We start from the raw sequence: 12519 nt of genomic DNA, 5'->3' as shown, positions 1-12519 counted from the left end.
GGATGCGTTGTCACCATAGTGGACAGGCTCCTGGGACGACCCGTGGGGAGCGAAGACGAGAGGTAAAGCGGGATCTGAGCAGCCACGCGGCCTGTTGAAACTGACATGGTAATGGTGGCACCGAACGTGGCCTTCACTGGCCACGTATTTTCTCAGGACACCCATAAGGGGCATATTCGTTCCTCAAACAAACGTATGTATTGAGCACCCACTATGTTCCCACCAGTCTGCCAGGAGTTAGGGAACCTTGAGGGCTGGACAAACCTGGTTCCTCTTCCCCTTTGCAGGCACATCCAAGGCAGAGAAAAGACAGCACACAGTTTATAAGCTGTTTTCTTTCTTTTTTTTTTTTAAAGATTTTATTTATTTATTTGAGAGAGAGAGTGAGATAGAGAGAGCCCAAGAGGGGGTAGGGTCAGAGGGAGAAGCAGACTCCCTGCTGAGCAGGGAGCCCGATGTTGGACTCGATCCCGGGACTCCGGGATCATGACCTGAGCCGAAGGCAGTCGCTTAACCAACTGAGCCACCCAGGCACCCCAAGCTGTTTTCTAATGTAATTACAACTTGTGATGAGGGTCAACAAAGGAAACAGAGACTGAGACAAAGTGTCATGAGAGAAGCCCTCTGGCCAGGGTGGTCAGGGAGGGCCTCTCTAGGAGGTGACGTTTAAGTGGGGGCCTAAAGGAAGAAGATCAGCCATGGGAAGCAGGGACACCGCTCTTGCCCACCGAGGGGCTGGAGCACAGCTGAGCGAGGGGAGTGTCCAGTAGCGACAGGAAGACCACAGAGCCAGTCTGGCAGGCCTCGTGGGCCAGGGCTGGGGGTGGGGTAGTTCTCAGTGCCGCGGGGAGCCCCGGGTGAGTTTAAAATAAGCAGAGTGTGGTGGGTCCGATTCATGTTAATCAGATCTCCCCAGCGACTGTGGGGGATTGGCGGGGAGGCCAAACTGGGGCAGGGAGACCCACTCAGAGACTCTGACCGCACCCACACCTTGCATGTGTCATCAGCCCCCTTTCCGGAGGAGGGGACTGAGGCTCAGAGAAGACGCCTGCCTGGGGGCCATGGGGGCAGCTGCCAAGTCTGTTTACTTCCCAGTTCTGTGCCTGAAACCTGCACGTTGGCAGGACTGGGTGCCCTCCCAGGTGAGAAACAGAGCAGCACGGCCCCTGGGGCACTGGGTACTGAGGGCAGGCAGCTGTTCCAGACCTCTCTGTGGGCCAAGAGATGGCCGACCAGAGCCGAGGCCCCTCACACCCCACAGTTACACAGGACACCTGGGATCTGAATCTGCCTCTGCTGCCGAAGAGCCATGTAGGCCTGCTCCTCTCTGCGCCTCCGTTTCCTCAAGTGTCACACAAGGTGGTTGAGCTGGATGCCCTTCCAGCTCATCACGTCATCCCTTCATCACCCACTAGGTACCCGGCATCTTACTGGGAATTGACAGTCCAGCCAGGCACTTACACATTCATGAGTAAGGAATTAAAATAGGCACCTCGCCCCTGAGTGGTGACTTAGGGAAGGCTTCTTGGAAGAGGTGGTACCTGCCACCAAGTCTTAAAGGGGTGTAGGAGTTTGATGACAACGGGAGGGCATTGCAGGGAGTGAGGGCAGGATGGGCAGAGGCCAGAGGTGTGGAGGTGGGCCTGGGGCAGGCACCATACATAGTCGACTGTGTGGAGCAGTGGGAAACGAGGCTTGGGGTGGTGGGTGCTGAGAGATGGGCAGGTGCCCACCCGGGGGTTCTGGGGTCCTTGAGGAGTTGCAGATTTTTTTAATTGCAGTTTTATTGTGACATCATTCACATGCCGTAGAATTCAGCTATTTAAGTCGTACAATCCGGTGATTTTTAGCGTATGCACAGAATTGTGCAGCCATCCCCACAATCAATTTTAGAACACGTTCATCACCTCAAAAAGAAACCCTATTCCCCATTAGCAGTCACTCCCCATTCTCTGCTCTCCCCAGTCCTTGGCAACCACTAATCTACTTCTGTCTCTATAGACGGCTATTCTGGATACTTTTCTATAAATGGAAGCACACACTATGTAGCCTTTTGTGCCTGGCTTCTTTCATAAGCACAATGTCGTCAAGGTTCATCCATGTTGTGGTGTGTATCCGTACTTTATTCCTTTTTATGGCCAAATAATATTCCATTGTGTGCCATTGTGGGTTTTTAAGTGACACAGAAAGGTGTGGACTTTAGAAAGCTGGCTGGGGGGGTGGGGGTGGGCAGGAGGAGGCCAGATGGCCATACGAGGCTAAGGAGTCGGTAGGAAGAGCTTTCTGGATGCCCGAAGGGGTAGAACAGCTGCAGAGAAGAGCCAGGATGGGGCACTGCTACGGGCGGTGTGTGGGGGGGGAGACCTGGTAATTGGCAGCAGGGGCTGAGGGTAGGGAGGAGGCATCCAGAGTTCCTGTGACTGGGTGGAGAGTGATGTCACCTTCCCAGATGAAAGAACAGGTTTGGTGAAGCACCGGCTGATAGATAGAGAAACCATAGATGCCCAGTGGGAAGGTGGAGGGGTGGCCGGGCAGCACACCTAATGAAGGAAGGCTTCTGGAGGAGGCAGCCCGGGGAGTCTGAGATGGGGCCAGGACATGGTGACAAGAGAGGACAGCCAGGAAGGCAGCCCAGATGGAGGGGCTGGAGGGGAGAGTGGGCAGCCACCCACCAGCCGGGCCCAGGGAATTGCCAGCAGATGGAAGAGATGTGCTAAGCTGGACAGGCTCTTGCCTGAAAGGGAGCCAGGAGGGTCCTGATCTTAGGAACAAAACCTTTTGGCATCTATTAGGATGATCCTAGATCCCCACAGGAGCCCTGTACCCCATTCTACAGGAGAGCAAACTGAGGCTCAGAGACGTCATCTGCTTAACTTGAGCCAGAGCTGCAGGCTGCATGTCTTGACTGGATTGTGCCAAGATGGTGGGCTGCCTCTTCAGCCAGGCAGCAGAGGACAGGAGCACTCAGGACCCCAAAACCAGTGCAGCAAAGTGGCGAGAGCCCTGGGCGGGCCCCCAGAACTAGAGCTACCAATCCCCACTCAGCGCTCTTGGACCATTGACAGGAACGCAGGTTGCACAGGGCCGTGTAGTGTGGTGGTTAGGGAAGCCTCTAGAGTCAGACCACCTGAGACCGAGCCGCTGTAAGCTCACGTCCTAGCAAATGACTCCCATCTCTGTGCCTTCACGCCTCCATCTGAAAATGGGAGTGATAACCTTCCCTCCATCACAGGGCTGGGTAAGGACTGGATGAGTTACTATGGGCTAAGTCCTTAGGACAGTGCCAGGATTTTATACGAACTCAATAAATGTTGACTGTTTCATATTTACACTCTGAAGCCCTGGTTTCCCCATCTGTCCAGTGGAAGACTTAATAACCCCCAGAGCACTCATCATCCTCCTTGGAGTCACGAGAGCCTGGGTGGTTCTATCAGAGTCCTGACTCTGCTCTTGCCTATAGTTCCTTAAGGACTGGACTGGAGCTGGACTCGAGATCCCCGTGGGGCCTGGTCAGGGTGGCATCAGCCAGTGTCTTTGTTAAGTTGGCTGCCACCTACTGGAAGCCCCCTCCAAAAGGCAGGTAAACTAGGGCCCCAGGGGGAGGGTGCTGTTTTCTAGTGCCCCAGGGGGAATTGTCTGGGGCATATACACTGAGTGCTTGTTTTATCCAGCAAGCCCTGAGTTGTAACTACAATCTCTCCCCCGCCCCACGCCAGACACTGTCCATCGCATGGGGTCCTCATGGCCACTTTATGGGGTAGATGCTCTCATCCCAATGAGAAAACTTCAGCTCAGAGAGGTTGAACTCCTTGTCTGAGGTCACCCAGCAGATTGGTGTTTGAATCAGATACAGTTCAGTAATGCCAGGAACTGTTCTAGGCATTTTTGCCTAAATTTAACCACTGTAATCCTTGCAGCAATTGTAGGAGGTAGATACTCTTGTGCCCATTTTGCAGATAAGGAAATAGCTTCAGTGACTGGCCCGAGGTCACACTGCTGGCACAGGCAGATCAGGGATTTGCCAAGCAGCCTGCACACTAACCACCATTCTTCACTGCCTTTCTGTTCACACGATCCCCAAAGCCCAAGCCCTTCCCACTTTAGCAGGCAGCTTCAAGATGTATGTATGGAGCATCTGCTGAGTGCCGGGTTCTGTGCTCGGCACAGGGGAAGGAGCCGTGAATCAGATGTAGCTCCCATCCCGAGGGAGCCAAGAGCGTGGCCAGGGGACCCCTTGATGAATAATTGTGGCAGGGGAGTAAAGGTTTCTGAACTCGAGTAATGTAAGCACCAGGGGCGGGGGGGGGGGGGCCTCTGAGGCTGGAGCTCATTGAGGGGTTGAGGGGAGGGCAGTTTGCTAAGATTTGAACACGGAGGATAAGCTGGAAGGCTGGGGCTGGAAAAATGATTTAGGGAAATGGATGTTAGCCATTTGCACGTGAGGAGACGGACGCTCCGAGGGGTGGAGTGGCTTGCCGGAGGTGACAGAGCGCACAGGCCTGGAATGTGATCCGGGTGAACCCCCCGGCCTGTACGTGGTTGAGCCGCCTTTCACCCCAACGAGGAACTTGCCCATTGCAAAGCTCTTCCCTGTCCACCTTCTCACTTACCCCTTACGTGATCTCCCCTCCACAGGCTCCACAGCAGAGCTGGGATGATGAACCCCAGTAAGCAGCAGAAGAAACCGAGGCCAGGAAAAGGGCAGGGCCTGGACCCCAGGCTTCCTGATGCCCAGCCCAGGGCTAGGGTAGGGTGGATTTGCACACAGGTCCACACAGGAGTGGTCCTTGCTTGTAGAACCTAAGCCCTGAGCTGCAGGGCCTGAACCCACATCCTGAGCATCCTCCCAGAGCAGGGAAGAAGGCCGAATCCCCTGGGAGGTCCCAGGTTGCTGAATGCCCATCAAGTGCAAACACTTCCCTCCTCAGGCTGTCCCTGGTACTGCAGGCTCCCTTTGGTGAGATACATTGATCCAGCACCTACTGCAGTAACAGCTACTATTCGTTGGGCACCTCTACTGTGCAAGGCCTCCTGCCATGTGCCTTACACACTGGACCAAATTCCCCCAGGGGCCTTCAGAAATGGGTCTTAGGATCATAATTTTACAAATAAGGAAACTGAGTCTCGGCCTGGTTAAGCCGCTTGTCTACGGCCTCACGGCTAGCACAAGGCCAAGCTGGGACTCAAACCCAGGTCTGTCTACTTCCAAAGACCGTGTTCTTTTCTGCTCTATAACATCGCATTTCTGTGTGGCCTGCACTGTGCTAGGAAGTCTCTGCTGTAATGTAATCATCACGATCCTCTGGAAGCCAGGAATCTAGTTACAAGAATCAGGGCTCAGCCAGCCATCAGTGAGCAAGACTGGACCCTGGCTCCTGCCCCAGACCTCTTCAGAGTCTTCAGAGTAAGTCAGGATTGACCCTAGAAGCAGTGCCACAGCCAACCTGGAAAAGGTGAAGAGGGATTGCGAGGGATCCCGCTGAACCCATAGACAGCTTCAGAGACAAGAAACCAGGTAGCCTAGAACCTTCTGGGCACAGATAGGACTGCCCTGTTGGAGCCTGGAGACCCCCAAGAGCCTTAGGAGACAGGGTTTCCCAACAGTTGCACTTCATGGCCCCTCCAAGAGACTACATGGTCTCCCCATGCCTTGTGGCCCCTGAGTCCTCATCTGGTTTTCCCAGCGACTCTCCTTGTCTTCTCTCCCAGGTTGCCCATCTGGAACCTTCAAGGCCAACCAAGGGGACGAGGCCTGCACGCACTGTCCCATCAACAGCCGGACCACCTCAGAAGGGGCGACCAACTGTGTCTGCCGCAACGGCTACTACAGAGCAGACCTGGACCCCCTCGACATGCCCTGCACAAGTACGCTCGGGGCCCCTGGAGGGCGATGCCCCACTGCGTCCCGAGTCCCCTTGCAGAAAGCTCGGAGCAAGGGGTGGGCGGCTGCCTGGCTCCAGCCAGCCTTTCTTGAGCGGGGAGCGGCCCATCACCTGGTGGGAGGGGAAATGAAAAACTGGTTGGAAAAGGACCATCCTGGGGTCTCTGCCCTGCCAATGCGCAGCGACCGTGGAGCTGACATCTGGCTCCGTACCTCCTCCTGCCAGTCACATGGAGGATAAAGTCAAGGTCTCGATTCACAAAGGGACAGTGAATGGGAGGCTTGGCAGAAGGAGAACCAACACAGGTGGTGTGTGTGACAGAAAAGCCTGCCCAGTGTTCTAACCTGGCAGCGGCCGCCTGAATCTCAGGCCAAGGTTCTCTAAGAAAGGAGTGACTAGGAGGGCAATCTCACCATCTCCTGTAGAGACAGGAATGGAATTCAGCTGCAAGCAACAGAGAGCTGACCCCAGTGGCTTAAACCATAGGACTCTATTCTCTCACATAGCAGAACCCTGAAGATAGGCAGTCCTGGGATATTACGACAAATCCATGGAGTTCTCTGGGACCTGGCTCACTCTTTCTGGGCTGCCATCCTCAGTGTGTGGTTTCTATCCTTTGGGTCACTTCATAGTCCATAGTCCAGCATTGCTGCTGAAGCTCCAGCCATCACACACATTCTAGACAGAGGAAGAAGGAAAGGGACAAAGGGACATTTTACAGTGGTCTCCTTTTAAGAAAAAGTCCTGACCAACAACTTCTGCAGTATATCAATGGCCAGCCCTTCATCATAAGAGGCTAGGAAATTAGTCTCCTAGCTGGAGATCTTACCACCCTGAATAAAATTGGGTTCTGTTAGAAGGAAGAAGGGGAAAGAGATCCCGGGTGGGTATGATCCCCAACACACAAAGACCGGCCCTAGTAACAAACACCGAGGAGGTTGGAGTCCAAGGGGAAAGCGTTAAGCAGATGTGCAGCAAAACGAGAGTTATATTCTAGAAGCATCTCTCAGGGGGATGGAGGGGAGAAGGGATTTGAAGGAAGCCTTTGGGGGCCTGGGCTGGAGCCAGGGCAGCGGGCGGAGAGCCGTCTCTTAGGAATGTACCTCCGCAGCCCCCACTGACCGACACCTCTCCCCACCCTCAGCCATCCCCTCGGCGCCCCAGGCGGTGATCTCCAGCGTCAACGAGACCTCGCTCATGCTGGAGTGGACCCCGCCCCGCGATTCAGGGGGCCGCGAGGACCTGGTCTACAACATCATCTGCAAGAGCTGTGGCTCGGGCCGGGGCGCCTGCACCCGCTGCGGGGACAACGTGCAGTACGCGCCCCGGCAGCTGGGCCTGACCGAGCCGCGCATTTACGTCAGCGACCTGCTGGCCCACACGCAGTACACCTTCGAGATCCAGGCGGTGAACGGCGTCACCGACCAGAGCCCCTTCTCCCCTCAGTTCGCCTCCGTGAACATCACCACCAACCAGGCGGGTAAGCACTTGAGATGCCCGCTCCGGGGGAGCAGGGCCGTGAACCCGCACGGGAACCCTGCCGGCCCCGCTCCGAGCCTCCCTCCCCGCTGCGGAGCGGCTTGCGCTTCTCCAAGGCCGTCCTCCCCTGGGAGCGTACGCGTCACCTCTCCGTTGCCGTGGTGTTTATGATAATCGCTGTCGTTTGGTGAGCGTGTGCTGTTGAAGGTAAGCGTGCAGCTGCTCTAACAAAAAGGCCCGGTGTTCGGTGGCCTCTGTCATGGAAGAGCCCAGGGGTGAGCAGTCCAGGCTCATGGGTAGGTCGGATCCACTCGGAGATTCAGGGACCTGGGGTCTTCCGTTGGCGTTAGCAAGCCCCACGCTCCCCGCCTGTGTGCATGGTGGAAACTGAGGCACAGGTGTGTCTGTCTGCAGGAAGGCTGGGAGAGAGAGGACCCAGGGAAGCAGGAGTGGAACCCATCCCTTCTGGGCACGGGCCCCTGGAAAGAACCTGGTCACGTGGCCTCACCAAGCCACAAAGGAGGCTGGGCGATGTGATCCTTTCCCAGTGGGGGGTGGGGAGACAGCCAGTAGATATCTAGCAGTTTCCACAGGCGCCTTCTAGGAGCCTTCAGCCCACCCCAGTCCAGCTCCAGCAAGCTTTTCTCCCTCAGTTCATCTTGCATAATCCTTTCTGGGACACCCCCCCCCCGCCCGTCGCCCTCCATCTTCTGCCCTGCTTCCTTCGTGGCAAAAAAGTTGCCAAACGTTGCAGTCTCACTACTATTGCCATTCCCTCCTCAGTCCACTCCTCCTAGGCTTCCGGCCCCTTCTCTCCACCGAGACCACTGTCCCCTGGGTCACCTGTGACACTTCCCAGCCTCATCCCCCAACCAAGGACCACATGAGATTTTCAAGGACCTCATGGTACCTGTGGATTGAAAACTGTGTGTTTGGCCCTCAGTTATTCACTCGACAACCCTTGCCAAGCCTTTATTGAGAGCATGGTCTGGGCCCTGTCCAAGGAAGAGCCAAGGGAGGCCAGGCTCTGGGAGGGAAAGTGAGTGGGCTACCCACCTTATCTTTTGAATGTCAAGTGGGGCCCACACAGTAAGTGCTCAGGGGATCCAGAGATGGAGGTCTAGGAAGGCTTCCTGGAGGAGGCAGGATTTGGCCTGCAGTTTAAAGGACTAATAAAATGTTTAAGGGAGTGATAGAAATGTCTTTTGAGATCGAGGAAGGGCATGAACAAGAACATGGAAAAAGAGGGTCCAACCAGCTCCAGGTTGAGGGGTGCTGTCTATACATGACCTCACTGCATACCCCTGGCCTCCTTGAATAGGAGGCATCCATGTCCCCATTTTACAGATGATGCTCAGAGAAGTTGAGTCACAAAGCAGGAAGGGTAAGGGACAGGAGTTAACTAAGTCTACCAGATTCCAGTGCTTGGGCACAATCCAGGGTATGTCCAAGGAACCTTGAGTGTGACTATGGGTCTGATGGTGCATGTGAGTGAGTGTATTTGTAAGAATGTGTGGGTGTGTCACTGTATGTGTTTGGGTGACCGTGTGTTTATGATTGGGATCCCATGTTCTGTGGCCATGTGGCTTCTTATTTATACATGCATTCATGAGCATGGGTGTGTCTGAATCCGAGGGGCTTGGAACGGGGTGTGTTTGAGCATGAATTTGTATGTCTGAATGTGGTCCTGTCTGTCCGTGTGTTTGTGTACGAGGAGTGTGGTTTTGTTCGTGAGTGTTTGTGGTATTGCTGTAGCCGAGAGGACATAGTTGTGAGCATGAGTCTGCTGTTCTTGCAGGGTCATAGGTGCATTTAAGCCCCGCTCAGAGTGGGGTCCAGAGGGAGTAGACTCAAGGCAGGCAATCCAAGAGAACCCTCAAAAGCCAAAAACTGTTGGCAAAGACACCTAACAGATTACAAAGCCTCAGCTGTGAGGCCCTGAGTTAGGGAAGCCCAGGCTCCCTACTACCCCCCACAGGCTCCAGGGGGTAGAGGGGTGGGGGTTCTTTCCCTGGCTCTAGGGACCTCCTCTACACCCATACAGGAGCCCTGAGGGTGGAACTATCTACTCAAGAAGCCTCAGCTTATTAGTAGCAAAGAGTAGAGTCTGGGCTGCTTGAAGTGGACCCTTCCTTTCTGGAGCTGGAAGTTCCCAGAGAACAAAGGTGGGATGGAGTGGAAGTGAGGGGCTTCCAGAAAGGAAGGTGTGGGGGTGGGGGGAAAAGGGGAGGCCCTCAGAATTGAAAGACAGAAGCAGTGAGAAACAAGCACTGGATTCAGACCCAAGTTTGAATCCCAGCTTTGCCATTCATTTGCTGTGTGACCTCAGTGTATCAGTCAGCTATTGCTACAATAATGCTGCATAACAAAACCACCCAAACCTTAGTAGTTTACAACAATAAATATTTATTTTCTCACTCGCTCATCTGGGGCAGCTAGGGTTTAGCTAATCTGCAGCAGGGCTCTCTGGGCTGGGCAGGACTCCAGAATGTGGGTTGGATTCAGTCTGTTCCATATGTCTCCCATTCCTCTTGGACCAGCCACCACCCAGGCTTGTTTCTGTCATGGTGGATGCTGGGAGTGCAAGCATCCATGCCAAGCCATGGCACACAGATGCATGCCTCTCCTCCGCCTGTGGCACAGTCACCCACAGCAAATGAACCCTGCAGAGTGACTTGGCAAGGGGTGTGGGTACATAATCCTATTCCAAGAGGTGAAACTGAGAAAACCGATCCAACCCATCACACACATGGAAATCACTGCCTCCCTCATGGCCTCAATTTTTCCACCACATTGTGCATCAGAACAATACGAGAGCTTTTCCAGAACATAGGTTCCTGGACCCCACCCCAGACCTGTGGAATCAGAATTCCAGAAGTGGGTCCTGGGACTCTGCATGTTTAACGAGTGGCTCAAGAGTTTCTTACCATCTGGCAGATTTGGGAAACTCAGGTCTAAGCCCCTGTATGACCTCAAAGCCCTGAGGCTTTCTGGATCATAAATACCTTTCTCCTTCCTCTTTGTTTCAAGCCCCTTGACAAGCCGACTCTTTCTCAGATGGTCAGAGCCCAGCTGGGGACCATGCAGCCACACCACGCCCTCACCACCTTATCCCCCTTTGCCAGATGAGGAAACAGATCCAGAGAGGTGGAGCCATGACTAAGGCCTCTCTTGAGGCCAACTAGGATTTAAACCCAGAGCTATGGGACTGCAAGTCTACACTGCAGAAGACACAGTTCCTGCCCTTGATGATCTATGCCCTGGTTGGGAAGATGAGACATGGACACAGCATCTACATACAAGATGGCATGAAAGAGGGCCCAAGGAGGTATCGGGGAGGGGAGAGAGATCACAAGCAGGAGAGAGCATTGCCTCCTAGGGAATGGGAAAAGGGCAAATCATGGAAGGCTTCCTGGAAGAAGAGGCATTTGAGCTTGGCTTTGCAGAATGGACATGCTTAGAAGAAGCAGAGATGGAATCGTGCAAGGAGAAGGTGTCCCAGGAGAGGGAAGTGCAGGAGGCAGGCTAGAGGGAGAGTTCTTTCTGTTCCTCCTGAGCACGAGGTGCCTCCACACATGGTCCCTCTGCCTGGATTGCTTTTCTCTTCACCCTTCTTTCAGACCTTAGCTCATTTTTATTGCCCTTCCTCACTTGATCACACACCCCCAGCACTGTGGCCCTCAAGCCTCCCTGGTTGAGATTTTAGCCTTAAGTCTTTGATCATGTCGTTCCTGTCTGTCTCCCCCGCCATCAGCGTGTGGTGGTACACAATGGGTCTGCTTTTCCTTACTTACCACGATTTTCCCGGCACCTGGCCAGGGGCGCACCACAGCGAATGCTCAGTGAACATTTGCAGAAGGGCTCAGAGAAGCGTGGAGTGAGGTGGGGTGTAGAGAAGTACGACAGGCTGGAAAGCAAGGCTGGGGACTTGATTTCCAGACAAATGCATTCAGTGGTCGGTTTTAATCAGACCCTAAAATTCAATATATAAATACCTAGCTCATTGCCTTAAAAGGAAAAAGTATTCCTTTTGGGCAAGTGGCTGGGCCTTGCTCACCCTTCCTTGGCATTCACCGGGGCCAGAGCTGTCTTCTGACTTCATAAAGCCATCGTGCCACCTCTGAACCACACTCTGCCATTCCAGAACACCTTTCTGCCCCGTATTCATGCGTCCTCTCGGGGGCCCCTGGAGAGAGGAGGCCAGGCTGGGCCGCACATCCCCACTTGACGGAAGAGGAAACCGACATGGGGAGAGGTCAAGCACACACCCAGTGTCACTCAGCTGGGAAGAGGCAGCCCCAGGATTCAGGCTCCTGTCCAGAGTCTCTGGTCCTTGACACAAACAAACCAGACAACCTAGGGGATGGGAGGGAGGAGGGCGACCCTCAGGGCGGGCATCAGAAGAGAGCCTCTCTGAGGAGGTGGCATTTAAGCCGAGATCGAAATCACAAGGCAGAGACAGCCGTGCAGACCAGGGGGCGCATGCGGCATTTCAGTAACGGGGGGCTCGTCCTCAGGGCGCGTCCAGTCCTCTTGGCCGCCCTCCAGGGCTGCGCCGGACATGGTCTCACCCGGAGCAAGCTCCGTGCAGCCGCACCTCTGCCCAGTTCCAGCAGGGGTGGGGAGGGTCTGGGTTTGGGAATCTGGCAAACAAACCTGGCTTTGAATCAAGCCTGGCTGCTCACTGGCACGCAGCCTTAGACAAGTCACTTAGCCCACGTCTGAATGCATCTCCTCGTGAGCGTCACCACCCCTCCTCGCGGGACTGCTGGGAGGCTTTGAGCTCATGTCTCAAGGTGCCTCCCAGGCTGCCTGGTACATGCAGGCGGTCAGAAAGCGGAGATCGTTCTGTGACCCCCCTAATCATAATAATGGCTCCCATGGTTCGTTTACTCCGTGCCAGACACTATCCCGAGTCCTTGATGATACATCTTCACGACAACCCTAGGAGGTGGGTCCTATCATTATCCTGTCTCATGGGTAAGGAAATTACGACATCGAGGGGGAGGCGACTTGTCCCCAGTCACCAGGCCAGCTGTGGCAGACTGGGGCCCAGTGCTGGCGGGACTCAGGCCTTCTGCAGAGGCCGGGCAGGATGTGAGCAGGGGCCGGTGCACACCACAGCCCAGGTGGCAAAGGCGGTGTTTGGCATCACCAG

At 54.8% G+C, this 12519-nt stretch overlaps 1 protein-coding gene across 4 annotated transcripts in view; it reads left to right on the top strand.

Annotated features, from left to right (window-relative positions):
* EPHB2 (EPH receptor B2) overlaps positions 1–12519 on the top strand; it is a 183650-nt gene that overhangs the window by 134248 nt on the left and 36883 nt on the right. For all 4 annotated transcript variants that reach the window (XM_032391665.1, XM_032391675.1, XM_032391648.1 and 1 more), the window contains exons 4-5: positions 5710–5865; positions 7027–7362. In XM_032391665.1, the coding sequence (XP_032247556.1) occupies positions 5710–5865; positions 7027–7362 (492 nt within the window). The remainder of the gene's footprint in view (positions 1–5709; positions 5866–7026; positions 7363–12519) is intronic.

Source organism: Phoca vitulina, unplaced genomic scaffold (genome assembly GCF_004348235.1).
Source record: "Phoca vitulina isolate PV1807 unplaced genomic scaffold, GSC_HSeal_1.0 scaffold2, whole genome shotgun sequence".
Taxonomy (NCBI): Eukaryota; Metazoa; Chordata; class Mammalia; order Carnivora; family Phocidae; genus Phoca; species Phoca vitulina.
The sequence above is the reverse complement of the archived record's forward strand: the minus strand, read 5'-3'. Positions and strand labels throughout refer to the sequence as shown.